This window comes from Apteryx rowi, unplaced genomic scaffold (genome assembly GCF_003343035.1).
Source record: "Apteryx rowi isolate R43461 unplaced genomic scaffold, aptRow1 scaffold_228, whole genome shotgun sequence".
Taxonomy (NCBI): Eukaryota; Metazoa; Chordata; class Aves; order Apterygiformes; family Apterygidae; genus Apteryx; species Apteryx rowi.
In genome coordinates, this window is record NW_020448619.1 from 1085590 (window position 1) to 1108359 (window position 22770).

The 22770-nt window shown below is 44.7% G+C and overlaps 1 protein-coding gene across 5 annotated transcripts; it reads left to right on the plus strand.

Annotated features, from left to right (window-relative positions):
• Nucleotides 1-2207: 2207 nt before the first annotated feature.
• On the plus strand, nucleotides 2208-22406 carry CTC1 (CST telomere replication complex component 1). 5 transcript variants are annotated; one of them, XM_026065472.1, is made up of 24 exons: nucleotides 2208-2243; nucleotides 2340-2482; nucleotides 4898-5144; nucleotides 6098-6297; nucleotides 9741-9885; nucleotides 10260-10562; nucleotides 10766-10894; nucleotides 11237-11463; nucleotides 13017-13191; nucleotides 13277-13477; nucleotides 13710-13839; nucleotides 14041-14155; nucleotides 14450-14912; nucleotides 15272-15361; nucleotides 15678-15821; nucleotides 16132-16202; nucleotides 17251-17360; nucleotides 17691-17856; nucleotides 18115-18201; nucleotides 18286-18445; nucleotides 18901-18965; nucleotides 19203-19365; nucleotides 19511-19637; nucleotides 22063-22406. In XM_026065472.1, exons 1-24 carry the CDS (start codon nucleotides 2223-2225, stop codon nucleotides 22107-22109), a joined length of 3729 nt encoding a protein of 1242 aa, XP_025921257.1. In that variant the 5' UTR covers nucleotides 2208-2222; the 3' UTR covers nucleotides 22110-22406. The 5 variants fall into 5 exon arrangements, with proteins under 5 accessions (XP_025921257.1, XP_025921254.1, XP_025921255.1 ...); XM_026065469.1 differs by lacking the exon at nucleotides 22063-22406 and adding an exon at nucleotides 20769-22052; XM_026065470.1 differs by lacking the exon at nucleotides 22063-22406 and adding an exon at nucleotides 20769-22052 and having other exon boundaries at nucleotides 13713-13839.
• Nucleotides 22407-22770: the final 364 nt, after the last annotated feature.

The window sequence follows — 22770 nt, forward strand, 5'->3', positions numbered from 1 at the left end:
GTAAACCTCTTAAAAATAGTAAACTCTAAAGCTAACAATATTCTCATCTCATGGCATGTATACACAGTGACTGGGGACAAATTTTGAAGATTAGCAGTGCCCTGTATATCCAGAAATTTTAAGCATCATTAAAGTTGGCAGGTAAGTACCTTTCTTGAAACCAACATTTGCTACTGATTCCACAGAATTAAGTGATGTGTTCAGTTGCTGGGCCTTGATTCACTTGGAACATGCAAAGATGCATGCTCTTGCTCACTTACACCGTTATCTGCGAGTACCAGTTTTCCTTAAAAAAATGAGATTATCTGAAGAAATCTGAATCTGAAGAAAAATAATCCATGGTATCACATGACTAAAACTACTATAAAATAGAAAGAAAATGAGTCAGATTTAAGAGGTTCCCTGGAATTTTAAAGTTTCCTGACATATGAGTGTTTCAACTTTCTGCCCTTCTTTTAATGCAATTTCATGTGGAACTACTTATGTAATTGTAAGAAAATACCTCTTTACATTGTGACTACCTTGTGAGCACATAAATACCTTTTAAGAAAGGTACTATCTATCAAAACTAGAATAGGTAGAATATATATTCTCATCCTGTAATTTTTAATTTAAAAGATACATTCTCTTATACATTTTAATGAAACAGCCACTTTTATAATGCAAAGTAATATAACAGTGTGGTGCATGTAACATTCTGGATGAGCTCTGCTTTGTTTAATGTATCCTTTTAAAGATAGCGTTAAAAAAATCACATGGAGTAAGAAATAGGTGGCTAAATGATAAAGAAGTCTCCTTTATTTGATGCCCATTAAGACCTTGCCCTCCTGCTGTTTTTAGAACTATTTCTGTTCTTGAGACAACCTTTTATGAGTTGCACATATTAGTTATCTGGTCTTGACTTCTTGGCTGCTAAGGGTGATCAGAATTGGCTGTTTGCTACTTCAAGAGCCAGCTGTCATGCATGGAAGGGACCGTGAATGGAAGCAGCTGCAGCAACTGTATTTTTTTCAGTGATCAGTTTGTGACGGGGAACAGTCCTCCCATTTTGTGCGGTTATCTCTGTACTGCAGTCAGGTATCAAACTGAGCTACTAAGCATTATTTGTGAGTATTCCTGTTTCATGTGCTTAAGTCCAAAGGTGCATACAATTCACACTATGCATTGCTTGAACTTTGTTACAGCAAAAGCCAAGCATGTCCACAGGTTGTTTTTTACTTTTGAAGTTGCCTATCTTCTGTATGGAAGCCAGTAATGGCACGTGCACAGGACAAAATAACCAGAGCCACACAGCTATATAGTTCCCTTCTGGACTTCAAACTTGGAATGACTCTGACTTTTCAGCTGCAGGTTTTTTTTGTTCTAGGAAGGAAGGAAATAGCAGAATAACCTACTATTATCAGGCTGCAGCCATCTCCAGGGTTAGAGATGGAAGAGACTTGCTAAGTTTCATCTAGTTCATTTCCTTGCCTTGAACAAGGCCAATGCAAAATTATTCCCTAAAGAAAAAAATTCTCATGCACTGATGAATACATTCTGTGGAGGAGGAAATCACACCCTTAAAGAACTGATTCAAATTTATCTCATACTGTCACATTAGTAGATGAGGCATACCTCTCAATCCTCATGGACCTTCAACCTTCCAAAAAAACTTTCTGAAGAACTGCATAAGTTTCAGAGAAATCCCCATGAATGTTCACATAAGCACTTCTGACCCTTCTTGAGGCTTTCCAGATCTTTGGGGAAGGTGTGGGGGGAAAGATTTTATAGCTGGGAGCAGGTTTGACATTTACATTAATGTCAAACATATCAGCATACATCCACTTCCCAGATTCCACCAGAGCAGGCAAAACCGATTTCTCTCAGGGGTCACTTCAGTTTATTCCCTGCCTGTGGGCCCCCGCCGCCACCGGTCCGAAAAACAGGCTCTACAGAACGACCCCAGCCCCAGCCTGAGTCCCCCCTTCCCACCCCCCGGGACCCCCGTATCTGCCCTCTGCACCGGTCCGCGGCGCACGGTCCTAACGCCTGAAAACGAGGGAAGGCGCCGCGCCCTCCCCTCCCCCCGCTTACCGGGGCGTTGGGCGGCGGCGCCGATTGGCCGAAGGGACAAGAGGGGGCGGAGACTGGGGGCCGCTGCGTCGCGCAGGCGGGTTGGCCGGGTTCCGCCGCCGCGTTGCCACGGCAACGCCGTGAGCCGAGCGGCCCGTCGTGGCGCTGCCATGGCGGAGCCCAGCGCGGCGGTGAGTGACCCGGGCGGGCCCCGGGCCCTCCCCTCCCCTCCCCTCCCCGCGTCGCGGGAAGCGGCGCTGAGTCCTGTCTTCTCTGCTTCTCCCTAGGAGCAGCGGTGGCTGCAGGCGGCCCAGGCCTTCGCCCGCCGAGCGCTGCCTGCCCGCGAGGGGCCTGGCAGGGCGGCGCCGGTGGACGCGGTGCTGCAGTGCCTGCGGGGCGCGGGCGGCGGGGACCTGCCGCTCGGCTACAGGTGACCGCGGGGGGGAGGGGAGGCTCCCTGCGACTGTTGCGCGCGAGGGCGCGAGTCTCGCGCATGCGCCGCACGTGCTGGCGGGAAGGCACCCCCCCCACACACAAACACTCTCACTCGGCGGTCGCGCGGGGGGGTAATTCGCCCCCACGCAAATCCCCTCGCCGAGGGCCCACCCTCGGGGAGCCCACCCGCGAGCCCCCCACGAGCGCTGGCAGCGGCCCGGCGGGCGGGAGGGCTGCACCTTCCCCCGTACGCTGCCTGCCCCGGATGTGGGGGGAAGGGAGGGGGGGCTACCGTTGGAGACAGGTAACCGCGCGCGCTCGCTGGGCGTCGGGGCGCCCCCGGGCGCGCTTGCGGTGCGATAAAGCGCCGGATCCGCCGGTCTGCGGCCGGCAGGGTGTGTAACCAAAGTAGAGCACCTCGCTCGGAGCCAGCTGCGGCGCTGCGCGGCGCCTTCCCACGGGGATCCTGCAGGAGATTTCTCTCTGTGCCCCGTCTCCTAGACTGTTAGCCGGCCAAGCTTTGCTCTCGGGCGTGTGCTTTCACGGAGGGAGAATCTAGGATAGCCTCGTCCTTGTTCTAGCTGGTGAAAGGCTTTTGAGTGCTTACTGTCGTGAAAAAGATGCAACTTGCTGAGCAGGATCTAGACTGGAAGGTCTGGCTCCCCTATATCAATTCCTCTCTTGCTCCGACTTACAGTGAGGCACTTACGGTCTGCTAAAACCCCTGGCACGGCTGGTATTGGGACAAAGTCAGCTGGAACTGGCTAGGGACTTGGAGTCTTTAATTTTAAACTGACAATCCGTAAACCTGCATGGTAGATCTTCCACGCCAGCTAAACTGATCTCATTTCATAGCCATATTTTTTTGTGTAGACTATATTTTATAATGCTAAAACCAGTGTTTGGTTTTTATTCAGGGCAATTCATAGAGAAGAGTTAAAGGAAGTTGATATTTATCTTGTATGAGGTCGGTAGGCTGTTTGCTTGTAAGGATATTCTATCTGCAGCTAACCATCAACCTCTGTAGCACCAGAAGAGGGACCGGTAGTTCTCTGTATGTGATAACCAGGATTCAGCATACTGTTGTAGTTTTAGTTTGTCCCAAGAAGCAATCAACATATGTAATGAAAATGAGAGCAGCACTGTATCCTGCTTGTAGATATCAGCATTATTACCAGTGGTGCTCTGTCTCTAATGTCCTTCAGGATGGAGCAGTTTGCCTCTATCCTTTTCAGGTGATCCTTCTCCTGTTTGGGTTCCTGCCCAATACACAGCATAAGTATCTGCATATATTTATCTCTTCTGATTAATTTGTTATGTAAATATTATTTGTAGCAGTAGCTGATTCAGGCCCATCACTCATCTAGGCAAGACTCTGGCTTTGAACCTTTGATAACTGACTAATGAAGTGAAACTCCTCAAATTCATCTTATTTAAATTTGATTATCTCCCACTATTGAGCAAGTGGGCATTGTGAGTAGAGCTAGTTTCACAACCTAAAATTGTCAGCTAACCTCACTGGAAACAAGTACTAAATTACTAGCTGGAGACCAGTTTGTATTAGCTCTGTCAGTGTTGATGGTTAGCATGGACAGAGGGCTTTTGTTAATTCTCTAGCATAGACAGCTAAGATGTAAACGGTGATGATGAATGCTACCACAATCATATAAACACTGAAAAGGCTGAGAATCTAGTGAGGATGCTGTCTTGTTCTCCCATATTCAGTACCTTGGTCGGTTTAAGCATAGTAGATGCTTAAACTGGAAACAGCTTCATCTGTAGTTGATATTTAGTGTTAAACTCCCTTCAAAAACCAACCAAACAAAAAAAAACAAAAACAAGAGGGTAGGCTTCAAGTTTCAAGGGGCTGGTCTGAATGCGTTCTTGGAAGTGAAGGCACAGCCTGAGATCACTAGCTTGATAGCACTTCATAGCACCTAATGATGAAAACAGTCTGTATTTACCAGCGTTCCTTGCTGACAAGTAGACTGCCTTGAGCTGGGATTTTCTCATGGTGTCTCCCATTCAAGCTAAAAATGCCTGAACTGATAACTGTTCTCCCTCCCATCTTCCCCCACACATGTTGAAAAGGTTCTGTTTGTCAACCCTCAATTATTTTGTTTTTTTTCCTCAAGTCTTCTGCCTGCCTAACCAGGTGACTGTAGTACAAAAGGGTGTCTGTTTTCAGAGATGATGCTCAAGCAGAACAGACATGCTGAGAGAGATCCTTAACAACTGCAAGTGAATGGGTTGCTTCTTGCCATGTGGTATCATCAGACCATGCCAATAGCTAAGGTTCCTTTGGCTTTAGCTGGGCTCTGGGCCACTGCAAGGATCACCGTTATCTTCAAACTCTGCAGATTGGGTTTCTCCTACATTGTTCTATGTCTTTACTTTTCTTTTTTTCCAGTTTCATCTCTGTCTCTGACCTACAGCATCAACAGAGCATGCCATGCTGCAGCCACCTGACCTGGAGCACTAATGAATTTAAGGAATGGGCTCGTCAAGGACAGGGTGCTTTACCCATGCAGAGCTCTTTGCCACGGGCTTATCTGATTTTGGTTGGCTATTTAACAGACAGAAGGCAAGAGGACAAAGAGAAGTTGGTAGATGGTTGCCTATATGTGAAAGACAATACTGGGATAATTCCCTGTGAGGTATGTCCTCAGTCTGATGGATTATGTGTTTATTTCCACTTCTGGGGAAGTTGTCACAGACCTCCAGGGGCTTCAGATGGTCTGCCAGACTGTAGCTAGGGAGAGAACGCATTTTTGTTACAGGTGAGAAAACAACAAGCTCACATTCTGGGGAGAGGATAGACCATGTCAAATTTGTCATTGCTAGGAGTACAAATATTGAATGTACTTGCTTGGGGAAAAGAGATAGGGAAGCCTAATATCCAGTTCTGTTAAATTCTCAACAGTATGAGGTGGCCTGGGAGGCCTGGAGATGATAGCAATATCCTCTGTTGAATTTCAACCAGTGGAGGAGCAGTAACTTTCTGGGGAGTTGTACTGGGCATTCAGCAACACATTGATGACATATTTTCAGGAAATAAAAGCTTGGGTGACAGGGATATTAGATTGAAAGCCTTCTTAAGGTCATAATAAGGGGAATCTAAATAAGAGGCCATGGACCATAGACCACAGAATGATGATGGAAGAGCAGCGAGATTGTGCTTACCGAGGAGCTGAAGATTAGGTGCAAGTGTGTTAGTTACACTGGGATGAGCGTCAAACTGAAAACACAGAGAAAAGAAAGCAGGTGAGAAGATCAGGAAAGTAGTCTGGAAATAACTAAGCCCTGCAGTGAATTAATTCTCACCTTGCTGGGAGGGAGAGACTGGAACCCAGGAAATGCTAGCCCTAGAGCTCAGCAAATCTGTTCCAGATTTGCATCTGGAAGCACAGAATTTCTTGTGAAGTAGGGGAGCGGGCAGAAAACACTGCTGTCTTTCAGTAATGAATCCCAGCAGTAGAACAAGAGCTCATGACGTGCATGGAAAAGCAGGTTAACTTTGTAGGTGATAGTAGATTAACACTGTAGGTAGCAGTGAGAAAATGTACTGTAGCTCATCTCAAACTACGGTACCCTTTATCCTTTGTCTTAGATCCTGCATTTTGAACTTGAGTGGCTGGAATCGCTGTTCCTCTTCCCAAGCTGGGCATATATACCACAAACTGACCAGGGCACAGTGGGGTATGTGGAAATCCTGATGGATCCAGTACCAGTAAATCTCCTCCCGAAGAAAGTACTAGACACCATTCCTGTCATCTACCCAGCAGCAGCTGAGCCACTGCTTATCTCCAGGTAAACGTGTAGTGCACTTAACTGCATCACAGTGCTACTGCTGTTGTTTGGCAGGCTTACTTGCCAGCACCATGAGGAGCACTTGGCTTGGGAAAAGCCAAATTACGCTTCTGTCAAAGGTGGAAGAGAAAGGGTGAATGGTGGAAATAAGTTACACAATAAAGCCATTTTTCGGTAATCAGCTGTGTTTTCCAGGAGTTTGTTGCAAGTTTTTATTCTGTATCTTAACACAATAAAATAATTGTAGATTATTTTCTGGTATATTTTGATAATATAGAAAAGATATGAAAACAAATTTATCATTCAGAAGAACTTTCATTTAAGCTGAAATTCACTATTTTAATTAGCACAACTTAATTTTTTGAACCTACAGCAAACCAAAAGTATTTTTGAGAAGTAATTCTAGATTCTATTATGAAATTAGTATAAACCACTGGTCAAATTCTAATTAGATTGCTAAGATAAAGACCCTGATAGAGTAACTTGTCTTTAATGCAGATAATACTTAAAGTATGTCAAAGTATAATCAATGGACTTGTGAGTCATATTCAAGTTCATAATTTCAGGTTGTGCTAGATAAAATATTATCTTCTCAAGTCTTAATGTAAGTTGATAACACTAAAAAGTCATTAGTCAGGCTGCTTTAGTTTCTTTTGTTTTAATTGGGTTTATCTGCTTTTGAGAAACTTACTTTAAGCGTAAGTATTTGGTTTAGCTCAACAGAATTTTCTAAACAAGGAAATTATTTTCTTATTTTAGTTTTTGCTGTTAGGCTCTTTTTAAATTAAAGCCCCTCTGCCTGTCCCTGATATCTGACCTATTGTCCACGTTAGTTTTAACTGTGCTCTGTTGTAGCAACGTGTCTGTACACCTGAGTTTAGTGAAATCAAATTTTTTACATAATAAATATTTGCATCATTATCTAAACCCTGATTGGTTTATTTTTTTTGCAATAGTGAAAATACAGCTTGTGTTGCTGCTCAGTGGCCATATATGTTCTGCTTAATGGATGCATGTGCCCCATCTGCACAGTCAGATTCCTAAACAGACATGACTCATTGGTACTGAGTTTTGGTATCAACACTTTTCTGTGCAGCCGCTTCTCCACACTAACTGTACCCCAACTGTAGTAAACCTCCTGTAAATGGTTTTCTAAAATGGCAGACCTGAAGTTGCGTATAAACCCTTCCTATGTGGTGGGAGAAATCTGTTGTAGGATGGGTGTAACAGATACTAGTTAGTGTAAAGAACCTATACATTGAGTACTTGCTTCAGCTCTCTGGTTGCTGCAGAGTTAGAAGAGAATTTTGTACCTTGACCCCTACTCTGAAAAACAAAGCTTAGAGAATCTCTGCCTACTTGAGAGGAAATCCTAGTCGTGGTAACTCTGACAGGGCAGTGCTAAGACACAGCAGTTAATGACAGATTTTTGATGAGAGTTTCTTAAATCTGACAGGCAAAAATAGTCTTTAAGTAGAAGTGTTTTCATATGGACAACTTTGCATGATTTGGACTCAGCTTCACAACTTCAAGCTGTGCTTGACCTTGATTCTACTCTGTATTGCAGTATCTCAAAATCCATGTTGTAGATTGAGGCATGTTTCGGTGGAGTAAAACAGGTTTTGACTTCTCATTTAGCAGTATTGACAGTCTTCTTGTCTACCTGTCTGTTAAAGATTTGTCCTAAACATAGAACACCAATGCTGCGGTTTTGAAATTTGTGGTATTCTTATTCATTGTCTGATATTTTACCTTATGTTTAAGGTTTTTATCTCTGCAGCACAAGTTCTCAGGCTATAGTTTTTTACCTAACCACATTTGACACCTGGAGAGAAATTAGGTAAAAGAATGTGTGATGAGCTTTTCCCTGCCCTTTTACTGGGACTGAACTTCTTTGACCATCTAGATGTATTTTTGTCATGATTTCTATCCTATTAGCAGAGCAAACTCTGATCACAAACATAAGCTATAAATTTTTATCTCTGCCTGTGATCAGCTGGCAGATACAACTGAACCTTTAGCCACACCTTGACAGGTTGCTGACATCTTTAGCCTATGCTGGAAGCAGGCCAGCACTTGAGAACTACATAGGCATAAGATAGAGCCCCTCACCTTGGTTAAACTGTACCTTCTTGACATGACAGAAAAGTATGATGGCAGGTTAGGAGATTAGCACTCCATTTGCTGTCAATACCAGGAACTGAAAGATACTAAAGCAATCTTTGCCCTTGTATAAAAGTACAAGGAAACACAGGGCCTGTGTGCAACACCAGTCTATGTTTATTCAGAATCATGTGGCTTTGTGCACATGAGTCTATGCCCATCTGTAGCGGAGTCTATAATAGCTTTAACAGTTTGAAGAACCACAATTACTGCAGGGTAAAGAGAATCAAAGCAGGCTGTTTAGGTTCTATTGCTCTGCTTTGTTGCTCTTTTTGTGTGTGAGATGTGTCCAGCTTCCTCGGGCATCACTTGCTCTGTTGAGTACAAAAAGAAACACTGCAAGTAGTAGAAATTAAAAACTGATCAGAGAAAAGATTGTAAGAATTTTGCGTAATTGAAATTTGAACTGTACAGTGGAAAGTATCGTGCAATTCAAATGCAGTGGTTGCAACCATGTACAGATGCACTGTGTGTTATTAAGATATATATCTGGTTGGCTGAGATGATCCTTTAATGACTTGACTGATAACATCTTTAATGTTCCTGGTACTTGTGTGTGTTGAGGTTTTGGTATCTCTTTAAAAAAAAAAAAGTCATAAAGTTACATAATTGCTTTTATGTCTGAAAATCAAGAATATCTGTTTGTTTAGAATAAGTGGGATGCTTATATTTAAGTCCAGTAGGAGTCGAAGTGAAAATGTGACAAATAGAAATGACTGAAGAAATGTTTTCCCTCTCTCTCCTTCCCCTCCCCCCCCCCCATCTGCTTTGAGTTTTGCTGCTCTTTCACCCTGTGCCAAGTTTGTCAGGAAGACACCATTGTTGCTTTCAGGCCACTTTTGTTTTTAAGCTTAGAGCTTCCACAGTGTCACATTGCATGGATCTACAATATCAAGTTCTGTTTTCTGCTGAAGAATTGCTTGTGACTTATTTTACTTCCTTTTGACCTATAATTAGCTTCTCGTTTGTGCTAAAGCTTTTCATAATCTGGCCACTGTCTTGGAACAAGTGAATTTGTTCAACTCAATCTTGCTCTCTCCAAATATTAAGGGTTTTAAAAATGTCTAAGGGATTTAGTATATAAAAATTAAGGTAATCATTTTGTAGCCAAGTATTGTTTTGAAAACATCATGCCTCTCTGAGAGAGATGCTTTTTATTACTTTGTTGGATCCTTTATTTCTAGAACATGCTTGTTGCATATTTGTGTACTTTGCTTCTGGCATATTTTTGAGTTCTTCTTTCATCTCTGATTTTGTTTGCCTCCTCAATTTACCTCTAGGATTCCATGCAAGAAAAGATCAAAGCTCAATGTGGCAGGTGAGCTGGCCAAACTCAGCCCTCTCCTTTGTATTCACCACAAGACATTCTTCTTTCTGTTTCTGAAGTGCTTCATTTCAGCTGTTGGGGTCCCTGTGCTGGTGCGGGTAAGTTCTTGGAACTTTGCCCACAAATTTACCAGCTGTATCTATGTAGATGCTGGTTGATCCATTCATTGAGGCTTGCCCTTGACTTCCCAGTTTGGTTTATTCATTGTTTTACTGTTGACGCTATTTTTTTATTCCATGTGACCTACAACAGTCCTTGTGCATAAGAAGTCTAGTGCTATGCCATGCAGAAATACAGACCTCCTCCTCCTGCAGTCGCAGTGCCCCTGAATAGTTTGCAAATTTCTCACTTATGGTAGTGTGTGATGCAGTTGTCATGGCAGAAAAGATTTTGGATTGGGTTATCAGGGCCCGAGGAAGAATTTTCTTCAATGCAGGAGATGCTCATGTTGTTTTTGGTTTCTCTGCTCTAGAAACCCAACCAGCTGTCATGGCACCATGTCCTCCAGCTGGGCCACAGGTACATAATAACAGGCCTGAGTATGTCCAGTCTGAAGAAATCTGGGCAAAGGGCGTTTGTCACTGGTGTCTCTTCGTGCCTCCTGCCCTACTGTGCCAAGCAGGTGAAGGAGCAGCCCCTGGACAGTGCTTGGCAAGGAGAATCCCCTCAGTCTGCTTCACCTGAGGCTTCTGTGCAGTTCAGTGACTCCTCAGAGCTGGGGGTTGAAGAGGAAAGGCCAGGATCAACCAAAGAGTCCAAGATCATCTCGTATGTGGTAAGAATTTGTAACATTAGCCTTTACCCACTCGTGCTCCTGGGGCTTCAGCTCCTGATCTGCATGGTCTCCTTTGCCTCGCAGATGTATTTCCCTGTGACTCAGGCCACTGAGTCTTTTATATTCTAGGAATCTGTACACTCCCTTAACTTTGCTGTTTGATAACTGATTGTTAGCAGTTTAACTGTTTGTTTTTTATTTAGGGGACTGTCACCAAAGTACTCAATGCCCAAGCTGGTCTCTTTGAACTAGATAACAAAGTCTGCTTGTGCCTTGCTTACCAGCAGTTGTTGAACTCTGCACATGGACTCCGACCAGGAGCATGCGTGAAGGTAAAGTTTATGAGACTGACAAGAAATAAAGCATTCAGTGAATAAGACCCAGGCCCTGGGGACAGCTCGTGAGTATGTGGGAATATATTTAACAGGAATGTTAAATCTTTGTCAGCAAGTGCCTAGCACAAAACCAGGGATCTGACTGTCTGGGCTTGGCCATAGGAGTTGAAATGATAGTTATATGATTCCTCCCTAAGCAATGTCAGATCTTTCGAGGCCCATTGGGCTTATCATTTATCCAATGGAGAGCCAAAGCATTTGATGTGGGGTGATAGTTTTGGGGAATGGTGACAGAGCAGCCATCTCCTCTCCGTTAAGTTGTATGTCTGTGTTTCTTAGCTCGTCGATGTCCACCTCCTACAGAAACCTCTGGTATCCTTCCATTTCATTGTACTTGGTGCTTGCCTGAACAGCACTGTTGTGCTGAAGAGTTTTTCAAGGCTCAGCACCTTCTACCAGCCAACTGTCTCTTCAGGAAATCTCTACTTAAAGCTGCTCTTCCGCTATAATCTTGGCATGCCACTCTACCTCTGGCTGGTGAGCCTCCTGGAGACGTTCGAGGAGAGGTGAGGACAGTCCTTCTGAAGCCAGGCTACGAGGAAATATGTTTTGTAGGCTATCTGGGCACCTCTAGACTGGATGTTCACAAAGTTACTGTGCTTGAGTACTACTAATGGCAGCAGCAATTGCTTCTGGCTTACTAGCATAAGCTTAACATACATCTAGATTTCCCATCCTCTGGTAGTCCAGTCACTTGTACCTTGCAATTGCTCTTACCAGGAATTCCTGTATGTTTTTTAAGTGCACGTGCAGTAAGCCCACTGTTCTCTGGAAGCTGCAGTACCCCAGAGCATGTGCTCACATACTGCTGCCTGAGAACTTTTTTCTTGAAATATGGAAGCCCTGTAGGGATGTGCACCTTCCAACCTGGTTTGCCTGGCAAATCAAGGTGGGCATTGTGGCTGGAGCTGGAAACTGCTGTTAGAATCAGATCACAGCCCATACAGAGACCTGTAGGTACTGGCTTTTGTGAGGAGCCAAGTCTGAGCAGCAGGAGTGGCTCTGCATATTGCCTTGAGATGTTCTGAATATTGTCAGTAGTGTGAGCATCTGTTTGAGAACCTCTGTCCTAGCAAGTTTTCCTGTGCATGCTTATCCCTGAGCCTCCCAGATGGCTTTCTGATGTAGAGCTCACTTTCCCTGACAGCTGTGCTGTCTGTTTGCACTACAGCTCTAGGCCAGTTTCTGGGTTTACTTCTAGGTTCTGTTAGTGAAAATATTTGTGTGTTCTGATATAATTATGGTATCACTGTAACCGCTGCCTCAGAGCTTAAAAACAAACAGGTGTACATTTAATCTCAGGCAGTCAATTAATAGCATTTTATAGAATGCACTGTCTTCATATGCTTTACTGGCATCATGAAGTTTTACTATGCTCTCTAATAAAACAGCTTCAATTCTGCCTCTGGAATGAGTGCTAGCTACAAGTTTCATTTTTTATTAGCTTTTTCAGTTACTTTCAGTATGATTGCCAGCTCCTTCTGTTGCTTCAAAATTGTTCCAGTGAATTAGTTACTATCTCTTTTTATTTGACTTCACCTTCTATTAGTAAGTTTTTTTTGACTGGCAGTGTGGCCACTTCCAGGCATGCAAAAACAGTGAGCTAGATTTCTGAAAGGAACTCAATACAAGGAAAAAATGAATGAGAGCAAACTGTGTGTATTTTATTCTGCCTTGTGATTTTCATCCTGGGAAAGTAAGTCAAGTATACCTAACATGAGTAATCATATCAAGCTTAGCCAAAATGCAGGGAGATCTGTTTGTATGACTTAGAGGGAGATTATCTTTGGGTGGGTTCTTCTGTACACTTGTGTTTTGGGGTTTTGCCAGTCTCTCCATTTCTGTATATCTTCCTGTTCCTTGTCTGGTTGCCTGACGTAAATCTACATCACTCTTAAGTGCTCCTTTTTTTAATCATTTCATGTTCTTTTTGCAGTCTCCTTAGCTCTGTTCCTGCACCCCATACTCACTTGTAACAAACCAAAAGAATCCCTGAATTATGCGCAAAGCCCCCTAAAAAGTGAGGACTACTAATGCCTCTAACTCTAACTTTTTTCAGGTTTTCTTGTTTCTTTGGATGCCGGCGACTGTTGCATAGCTCTGTGCACCAAGACTGTGGAGCTGCTGAGAAGTTCCTTGTCCCCCTTCTGCAAGGAATGGTATCAGACAGAGAGGAAACAAGAGATGTTTATAATGAAATGCTAGCAAAAAGACACCAGTGTCCACTGCAGCAGGTGGGACAGTACTCTGCAAGCTGTTTCTTGTTTGTTTGATGAGAAGAAAGTCACTTTTTTTTTTTCTTTTGCCCCCCCCCCCCAGTACTGGACCCTGGACCCCCCATGCCAGGCCCCATCTCTGTCTAAATTGTGTTGCATGGCAAAACAGAAGAGCTGGGACAACTTCTGTCCGTCGCAGCTGCTGTCCCCCTCAGAGGCACAGCACATGGGCACCCAGGAGCTGAATCGCAGACTGGCCTGGTCCTACTGCATGCTCTCAGCAGGAAGTTTTCAGCCCCGAGTGGTAGGTGCCTTCTTCCCTTTACTGTCTGTGCCCTGAGAGCTCCCTGTTGTCCCCATCCTTTCCAGCACATGTGCTTCTGATACATGCCCATTTCTCTTAGGGGATGACACTGCTTTTCTAACCTGTGGTGTGCTGAGCACGGGCTGATTTCAGGCTGCTGTTATGTACTCTTTGCTTTATGGCCTTCAAAGCTGGGAATTGTTTGATGCTCTTTGCAGCTTCCTTTCTGTTGCAGATATTATTGGGTGTGCTGAGAGTTTCCTCCAGGAGCAGCTCCCTCCATCTGCAGGACAAGAGCAGCACACTTCCCTGTGTGATATCCCATAAAGATGGTAGCCCCTTTGCCAATACAGCTCTCATAGGTATGTCCCACTAAGCTAAACTTGAGCGTGCTGGGCTTTTGTTGTTCTGCTATCCTGCTCCGAAAAGAGGAAGAGGAGATTTGGTATGGAGATGCTGAACTGTCACTGCTTGGCCTCGTGACTTTAAAATGAGGAAACTGAGCTTGCTGTTTTTATATTCTCCTCTTATTAGCTCATCTCTCTTCTCTGTTGTGTTTGCAGGCTCTCTTTTGCAAGTGGAAGCCTACCAGCTTGTAGTGGAGAGATTCCTTCGGAGTGATTTTCCCTTCTGGAAACAGCTGGCAAATCTAGAGCATGTGAGGGAGAAAAAAAACAGGTGAGTGCCTTTACTCATTACCTGGGTAGAATCACTCTACAATTCCACAGTTATTTAGGACTATAGTAAAGCTGCTTATCAGCACAGTATTTCAGTGCCAAAGCAACTCCCCTTTGTTACTCCCAGGAAGGGAGATCTGTATCAGCAACAAATCTGCCTTCTCTGTTTTGTTCAGAATATATCCAGCCTGGCAGCTGCCTTTTTCTGAATACCTGCTGGGCAGTCACAGCTGCTTGGTTTGGAAGGCCATATGTCAGCAACAGGGAGTGTTAATGCTACTACTTCTCATTTCAGTGTGTATGTGCAGTTCTACTTTGAGGATGCACTGGTTCTCCAGGCTCCTGAAGTACAAATCCAGGAAGGTCCTAGGAGCAGAAACAGCTCCTCTTTGAAGAAAAAGGATGATGGTGGCTCAGCATCTGAGCTGGAAATTCCAGAGACAAAAGTGCTGAAATTAGAGGATTCCAGGCCAAATATTGAGAGAAATGAGAGCTGTCAGAGGGACCAGAGCAGCACGGGAAGAACCAGCTGCATATCTCGCCTGTTCTTGGTTACCCAGAAGGAGGGGCTTATGTTACGCAATTACCAACTACCCAGAGAAGGAAATGGAGAAGAGCAGGAGCTGCAGCGCAGTTTCCAGGCCACAGTGTTGTGGTTGGGCAGACCTCAGTTCTGGAGCCATCCCAGAAAAACTGCGAATCTACCAGAGCTGGAGGAGACCAACTATCATGGAGAAGAGGGCATGACACAGCAAGAAGTGAGGCAGGAGGGGTGGTTTGGGGGTGGTTGGATAAGGGTGTGAGCTGATTTCTGAAGGAACCTGTCTGATAATTAAGGACCCAGATTTCTAATCAATGGGAGGATGATTTTTGCCTTGGGTACAGACATGTGTTTATGCAGGTAACTTCCTTCCTGCCACCCCAAGGGAGTTCCATCTCCTCTCTGTCAATTTGCTGTAAATGCATCCTCCTTCCCTCACCCCTGATGGTGCTAACCTTGCTTCTTGCACAAGACATCCTCTGCTGGGCTCGCTCTCTTTTTGCTGTGTTTTTCATTTCCTACCTTTTTGCTAACGTCTCTCGTCACCTTTTCTCACCTTCTCTTTTTTTTTCCCAGGCACTACTACTCTTTATGGGGAAATCACTGCGATGGTTTCCATTTCTGCACTTGGATGGGCTGTATCGCTTCATTGTCCCCCACTGCTCGGTAAGGAAGAGGTTGTCTTGCTGTTTCCTGTTGTAGAATTCTTGCAGAGCTACATCTGGGAGATGAGGAGTCGCAGAAGTGGCTAAGCTCTTTTGAGGCTTGGAGTTGACCTCCATCTTGCCAAGGATCTGCTTCAGTTCTGTGCTTAGTTAAAATCCTCAGAGCTCCAAGTTCAGTGTGTGTGTGTTTTTTATCTATTTATCTATCCATCTATTTTAACCATTGTTCCTCAGTGGTCCTCTTCTCCCTGTATAGCTTTCATCTCCTTTCCCTTAATGATTTCCTCCTTTGCCTTACACTGCAACTCTTCTCTTAGGACTTGGAAGTGTTTGACAAGCTCTGTTTTCCACCTGTACCAGCAAGATTTCTGAGCAGATCATGCTGCCCCATGTGCCTGCCTGTGCCAGATACCTGGCACTTACAGCACGAGACATGGATCTCCTGTCTGACTGAGCGTCAGGTATGCAGTGTCCTATTGCTCTGGGTTTTCATAGGCAACTTGTAGATCTCTCCAGAACTAGCTCAGAAAACTATAGACAGAGAATGCTGTGCTGATGAGACCGCTCTGCTGTAAGCTCCATCAGAGGCCATTGATGGGCTTGACATTTTCCTGCCTTGGAATTGATTTGGGGAGGAAGCATCAGTTGCTTGGTGTAAAATAGTTCTAGGCGTTTAGAGCTTGTCTCCATTGAGACTGACTGGACATAGCTCTGCTAGCTGGACGTAGCTATAAACTGCAATCATTCTGAGTCTGTCTCCTCCACTTCTAGCTGGCAGCTGGGTCAGTGCTGACAGGCATGGAGCAGAGAATTTCCTCCATTCCAGAAGTACTTAGCAACAGGTATGTTGGTTCACCTCATACTAGAGGTGGTTGAGCTTTAGAGAATGGAGAACGTGCCACATTAAACCAGTGGTGAATTATCCATCCTGGGAATATTGTTTGGAAATCTTCCTATGTGCAAGTAGTCCCGACCGACCCCAACCAGTTTATGAAAAATAAAGGGATTGTAGATGACAAGGCTGAAAAATGGCATACAGAAAACGTTCATGCTACTAATAGTGTGGACTAGGTGCCAAAGGTCTCTGCTAAAATGCAGTCAGAAGTGGAAGCAGGAGCAGCAGGCAAAATGAGGCCATTTATTTGTTGTTTTGTTTTTTTATGCAACTTGTTCAAACAAGTGCTGGGGTTAGAAACTTTTCTTTACAAAGCGTATTTAATCTGGGGTGATATTCCTGCACACTGAAATCTTCACCAGTGCCTCACAGTAAAGTGAGTTCTCCTCTGTTTGGCTTCTTCATCTAATCATGGAAAACTAATAGGAATTAGGCAGAAAGAAAAGCTGTGATGTCTGCTCCCTTTTCTTCTTCATTCCTGAGCCTGAAGATGCAGAAGGCAAGATCAAGGGACCTCCCTGGGCAGGACAGGCTGTAGCAAGCTGCCTTGAATCCAGTATTTCAGGTGCTCAAGGGCAGGTTCCCCTACAGGCAGTGAGGTGGACTGTACACTGTCTCTAGACTGTCACAGCTTCACACCATATTTCTGGGGGAAGCTGTGCTGTTTCTGTCCCCAGCTACTCTGCACCCCTAAGCTACAGTGTTGTGATGGGTACGTGGCCTGTTTTAGCCTTTATATCTGCTACTCTTACCTGTTGTTTCAGGGCTTTCTTGTGGAGGAGCAGGTGGGTTCTGTTGGCCTGTTACATGCTGGAGAACGTGTCTGTAGCTTGCTCTATGGCCAGGCATGGGCAGCAAGCCCTGGGGAAGTCGGGTTCAACTGTGACAGCACTGCATTTCCCCCTGTCCTTTGTAGCTGCAGTCTGGGTCAGACCTTTCTCTTCTCCCCTTGTCTTCAAGCAAGACAAAGCCCCATGATTCTGGTCTGCTCTCAGATTCACAGGTTCCCTTGTTTCTTTCCCTGGTGAGATAGTGGAGAGGACCTTGTGTGCCTCTCCCAAGAATGAGAAGCCATCTATGTCTCTCAGTCTCCTACAGCAGAAAGGTAAGGATGTGACAGCCCATGTCAGGTAACAGATTGATTCTTGCATCTTTGTTTTACAGAGCCAATGTACTTGGCTAACTGTGCTTGTATACCTGAGAATAGGTGGAAATATGGCAGGATTCTGCATCCCATTGCATGCTGCAGGGCTGGGAAACTCTGCTCTCTGTGTGCATTGGGGATGGGAACACCATGCTTGGAAAGTGTGTGAAGTGGAGCAGTGATGGCCTCGCTGTCATGGGAGGGAAAATACCTCTAGCAGAGCCAGGTCGGGTGGACTAGCCTACTAGCTGTGTGTGAGCTCATGGTGTCTGTGGTTGTGTGCCACCTTAGGGAGCCTGCTAGCGAGTGATCACAGCGTGAAGCTCAGCGTCTCCGTTGCCCTCGGCTCCCCTGTTGTACTGGATGTTTATATTGCTGCCGCCTACCTGCAGCATCTCTGGGGTTTGCTGCCTGGGGCCAAGGTCCTTTTCCAGAACTTGGAACGCAAAATCTCCAGGTACTCCTGTCTTTTGAACCTTGACCCAGACCCCAGCTCTGACCTCCATTACTGTCTTTGAAACTGTCTCTTAATCTCTCCTCTCACAAGAACCTGCCATTTTTCTCATTCCTTGTCCTTACCTTCCTGTCTCTTCAGTCCTTACTATAAATGATTTTCCCACAATGTTACAGATTGTTACAGAAAATGCCATCCCAAGAAGACTGGGTAATTTGGTTTCTACAAGCTGTTTCTGACATCTACCTTCTCATATTGCAGATTCCATAATGTTTATTGCACATACATTGCCTCCAGCTGTATAAGCATCGTGTCTCTGCCAGCTTCTCACTTACCTCTTCCTTCTAGGTGAGTCTAGGGTCTGTTCCGACCTTTCACTGTCCCAAGAAAGTTTTCTCTGTTGCAAGTTTGTCACATTCCTGTCTCTTCTAGTCCTGCAGGAGAAGCCTCATCACCTTCATTAATGTTTCTGTCCAACTTGCAACTTCACCTACAAAACGTGCCCCAGGCACGGATTTTATGCCACTTGTCCTGTGTACTGACTCTGTCCCTGCAATGGGTTTGCTCACTTTGCAACAGCATCTTCAAAGAGGTACTCAAGCTGCCACAGGGATAGTTTGGGAGGAGCCATGCAGGTTTTCTACTCGGACATGTCCTGTGCCACCATACAGAAGAAATAGAGTTCCTCTCCCAATTCCACAGCCTCTTCTTCCAGTTTGTGAAAAGGACTTGCATAATAGAAAGGGACTATTAGAAGTGTGCAGCTGATATCAGACAAGGCTGCAGCTAGGGCTGGAGGGAAGGGGAGGGTATTCAGGGGAAAACCCTGCTGTGTTAATGCTCTGCTTTCCCCGCATTCACTGCTGTTGGGTTTCGCCACCTTATGGCAGTTGTTTTTCTCCCCAAACTCTTCCCTAGACATTTATTGGAAATGAAGTTCCTTAATCCATTGCATACTTCTTTAGGAGGCTTAAAAGAAGCACTGGCCCTTCACCTTCCCTCTCACATACCCACCCATACACAGCTGTAGCTTTACTCTTCCTTCAGGGGAAGTGCACCCGGCACAATCCACCCTGTCCATCGCACATAGGAGTGAGACAAGCCAGTGCACGGTAAGCACTGGAGAGATTGGAAGTGGGAAGAGGTGGGAAGATGACACCATTTAAGGGTGGGAAAGAAAGGCAGGTCAAGGACAGGGTATGGGCAGAATAGCAAAGGTAGAAGTTCATGTCTTCCCAGGCATGAACAAACCTCCCTCTCTCTTCACTGAGATCCATTCTCTCATGAAAGAGCAGAGCCTTGTCCTTCTGACCTCCCTCCACTTCTTTCTTGGCTTGCCCTGTCTGTAGGGTGCTGGTGGAGGATGGAACAGGTGAAGCGCTGGTGCTGTGCAGGAACCAGCACGTAGCAGCAGTGCTGGGTCTGAGCCTCCTTGAGTGGGAAGCTGTGCAGAACTGTGTGCAGAGCAGAGGCGGAGTGTCCATCCAGCACGGGGAAGCTACTGGGACAGCGGTGAGTAGGTTATTCTGGCAATGATTTACAGTGTGCTGGGCTCAAGCCTCGGTTGGGCTGGATTTCCCCCCTTTGCTGCAGGCGTTCCTGTGGCTCTCTGCCTTCCTCCACAAATTCACTGGCAGTGCTCCCTTTTGTTCCTCAGTGTGTAGAGGAACCTGAGGATCTCATCGCCTGCTACCTAAGGAACCTGTGCAGGAGTCCTTTCATCTGTCGCCCTATCCTGCTGGATTTCAGCCTAGACAGGAAGCCCTCTAAGATCCCGCAGCCTGGTAAGCACTGTGGCTTGGGTGCTGCTCAGCTTGGGAAGGAAGGGAAGAGCTGCCTCATTATGCTGGAGGAGGAGAGCTGCCCTCACTACCCACAGAACAAGAACTTTGGAGGATTTCTGTGGTATTGTGAATTCTGCAGTGTAGATCTAAGAGGTCTTAGCAGAACCGTGGCTACAAAAATATAGAACATATAAAAGTCACTTTACACAAAAATGTTATTTATGAAAGTTTATTTTACACACCAACATAATATTGAATGGTCCTCCCAGTTGTGGTGAGGAACTTGGAGCTCTTCCATTCAAATTCCAGGAAAATATATCAGCTAAAACTACCAGGATAATAATTGTTCTAAGGTGTCAGTAAAGGGGTATGGGGGGAGGAGAACATGTTTTGTTAGCTTCCCCCCTCCACCTTTCCACTCCCCGATGCAGAAACACATAGCCTTTTTTGTTTCAGAGTAAGTTTCCCAGTCCTGGGATGGAATGGTCTCTGTCCAAACAGAGTTACTGTGCAGGCCTCTCAAATCACTTGGCCTCAGCCAGGACAGCAGGTAGAGTCAAGACTAGGCCTGGAAATCCTCACTACGATCCCAGAATTTAGAGTCTTGAAGAGTTTTGAATTCACGGGTGCTGGTGTCTGAGCTCATGCTGCCACAACCGTGCAAAGGACGTTACCGTGTGAAGGAGACAATCTCCTCAAGCTGCTTGTACTAACAATACTGCTTGGGTACAGGTCCAGGCACTGTGGGGGTTGAATTGTTAAGCTCACCAGAGGATGCTCTGCTGTTGAGACAACATCTTTTGGAGATCATGTAACACTGCCTGTAAGGCCAGGGTGCTGTTGGTGGAAAAAGATACATGGCCCAGTGCATCAGCTACATGAACAGCACATAGTTCAGCGATTCACACTATAAAAAGTCTGTTTTCTCCAAGTTGGAAATGTCCTGGCCAAATGCATTAATCTGCTTTCATACTGCATTCATTAATCTTCCTGTCCTTTGTGGTTTAGCAGATGCCAAGCAGCTGTTGCAAGGCCTTCCCTTCCCTGCCCCCAGTAACTTTCACAGTTGTGTGCTAGAAGGGAGCAGGAGGCCTGTATGGAGTTGTTACAGTTTTTATCCTTCCACTTCAGCTCCACTACAGCTGAGAAATTTTCGGTGTGGTGAAGTGGAGTTTGTGTCACAAGTGCAACCTCGACCAAGCCTGCTGTGCCTGAACGTGGAAGAAGTAGAACAAAAAGCCTTATGCTGTCTGAACAATGAGAGGATTAGGAGGACATCTAGCTGCTGCTGAGTGGGAGGTGCTACTTAACACCTCTGCCAGTAAGAGAAGAAATATGGAGATAGCTGGGGTTGGGAGCTTTTTATTTTCCTCCTTTCCAGTAAGAGCGTGGACTTGTGAGCACCGAGTGAAGGGTGTAACCAGGAAGCTGCTGTGACTTGTGGAATTCCTGAATGGTCACTCTGGACCATTGCTACCAGGGCTATATTTTGGGGAAGAGATGTTCAGTATCTCCTACATGGTAACCATTGCTTTGGGCCTAGAACACACAGTGTGTGTATTTTGTATAGTAGTGTCTACTGTAAATAAAGCTATTAAAATACAGTTTAAGTAATACAATATTTGTTTTAATATTAAGGTTTCCTTGCTACATGGGGAACTGAGGCAGAAAATGCATCCTCGATTTATGAGCCCAAAACAGGCATTTTGCAGATCATTTTGCAGATCATTCACTATCTTCATGGGAAACTGTACAGTTTCCACAGGGGAAATTCTGCTTAACTCAAGTGGAATGATTAGGTCAAAGAGCGTGGTGGTTTTGGGGGTTTTTTTGTTTTTGTTTTTAATTGAAGCATTTCCTTCCTCCAAAAAGAGAAGCGAAGTGAATAAGTCACTGTTTGGGGACTAAATCACAGTACTAAATCACTATACTATAATAGGCTCATTTTGCAGCTTAAACAGTGGTCTAAACATTACTTGAGAGTGGTGACAAGAGGAAGGTAGTAATCTATGATGTAAATTCAGACCTGCTACAGTCTTGTCCAGCTGTTATGGAGCAGGAAGGGAATGACTGCAATGGCACATGCTAGTATCTGTAGCAGCATGGCAGACTAGAGCAGATGCAGGATGTGGAAGATCACCATTTGAAGAGATTCTACTCCTGTCCACTTACAGTGATGACTAAGTTGTTCTGCACTTGCTTTTGGAAAAATAATACCCAGATGCTTCATCTTGTGCTTTAGGTTAGTAAATTGCATATGCAATTACTTCCCTGCCTTATTCTGTGTGTAGTGCAGATAGTGCATTCTGGTTTAGGTTTTGTTTGTTCAGTATTTTACACGCACATATGCATGCACATTTAGTCCGAGCCTGATAATACACTTATCTTGTGAACTTTAATGAGTATGTGTATCTTCCTTCTCAAGGTTTGCTGGCCACTTCTAGACCGAAGGACAAGTGGCACAAGACCTGACAAAGGCCACTCCATCCTAAAGGAGGTTGCAAAAACAGTTTAAAGCAAAGGTCTACATAAGTTTTGCTGTGGTCATTCTTTTTTGCTGTAGGCACTTTCTGAGCAATGGTAAAGATTTTGGCTGAAGTGTGCCAAAAGAAAAGAAAATAAACTATCTCTGCCTGAGGCAAATGTTGGCTGCGAGTGGCCTACAATGAAGTGATCAAAGTTTGATTTTAAAAAGAGCAACGGAAAGTAGCCCTGTAATATAAAGTGACATAGTAACAGACAATGCTACAGGAATAAATAGGAAATGCCAGTTAACAGATACTTCTTTAAAAACAACAACAAAAAAAAAGCAAATTTGTCTCTGTAGTTCAACTATGTTTAATAATTGGGTTTATTTCTGAACTTGAACTTTCCAGTAGTAGCCTACTGGTCTCCTTCTCTTCCTCATTCCTTATCATTCTGCTGCCTATTCCTCTTTTATTTCACATTACAAATGTAATCATCCATCCCAACATAGGAATTTAGGCACTCTGTTTACCCTTGTCAGGATGAAGACCTAATACTTGCTCCTAGTCTGTTAGCTAGTTTCTAATCCATCAGTGTTCTACTGTTCACAAAATGTGTTTCAGCAGGGGAGTTTGATTATAGTCTTTTGAGAAGACCAAATAAATTA

Bases quoted from the DNA above. Each gene is read 5' to 3' on its own strand.
- CTC1 (XM_026065469.1), top strand. From the start codon at position 2,223: ATGGCGGAGCCCAGCGCGGCG. The intron at 14,156-14,449 runs GTGAGTGCCTTT...TTCTCATTTCAG, and splicing joins GTGAGGGAGAAAAAAAACAG to TGTGTATGTGCAGTTCTACT. The intron at 18,446-18,900 runs GTACTCAAGCTG...CTCTTCCTTCAG, and splicing joins GCAACAGCATCTTCAAAGAG to GGGAAGTGCACCCGGCACAA.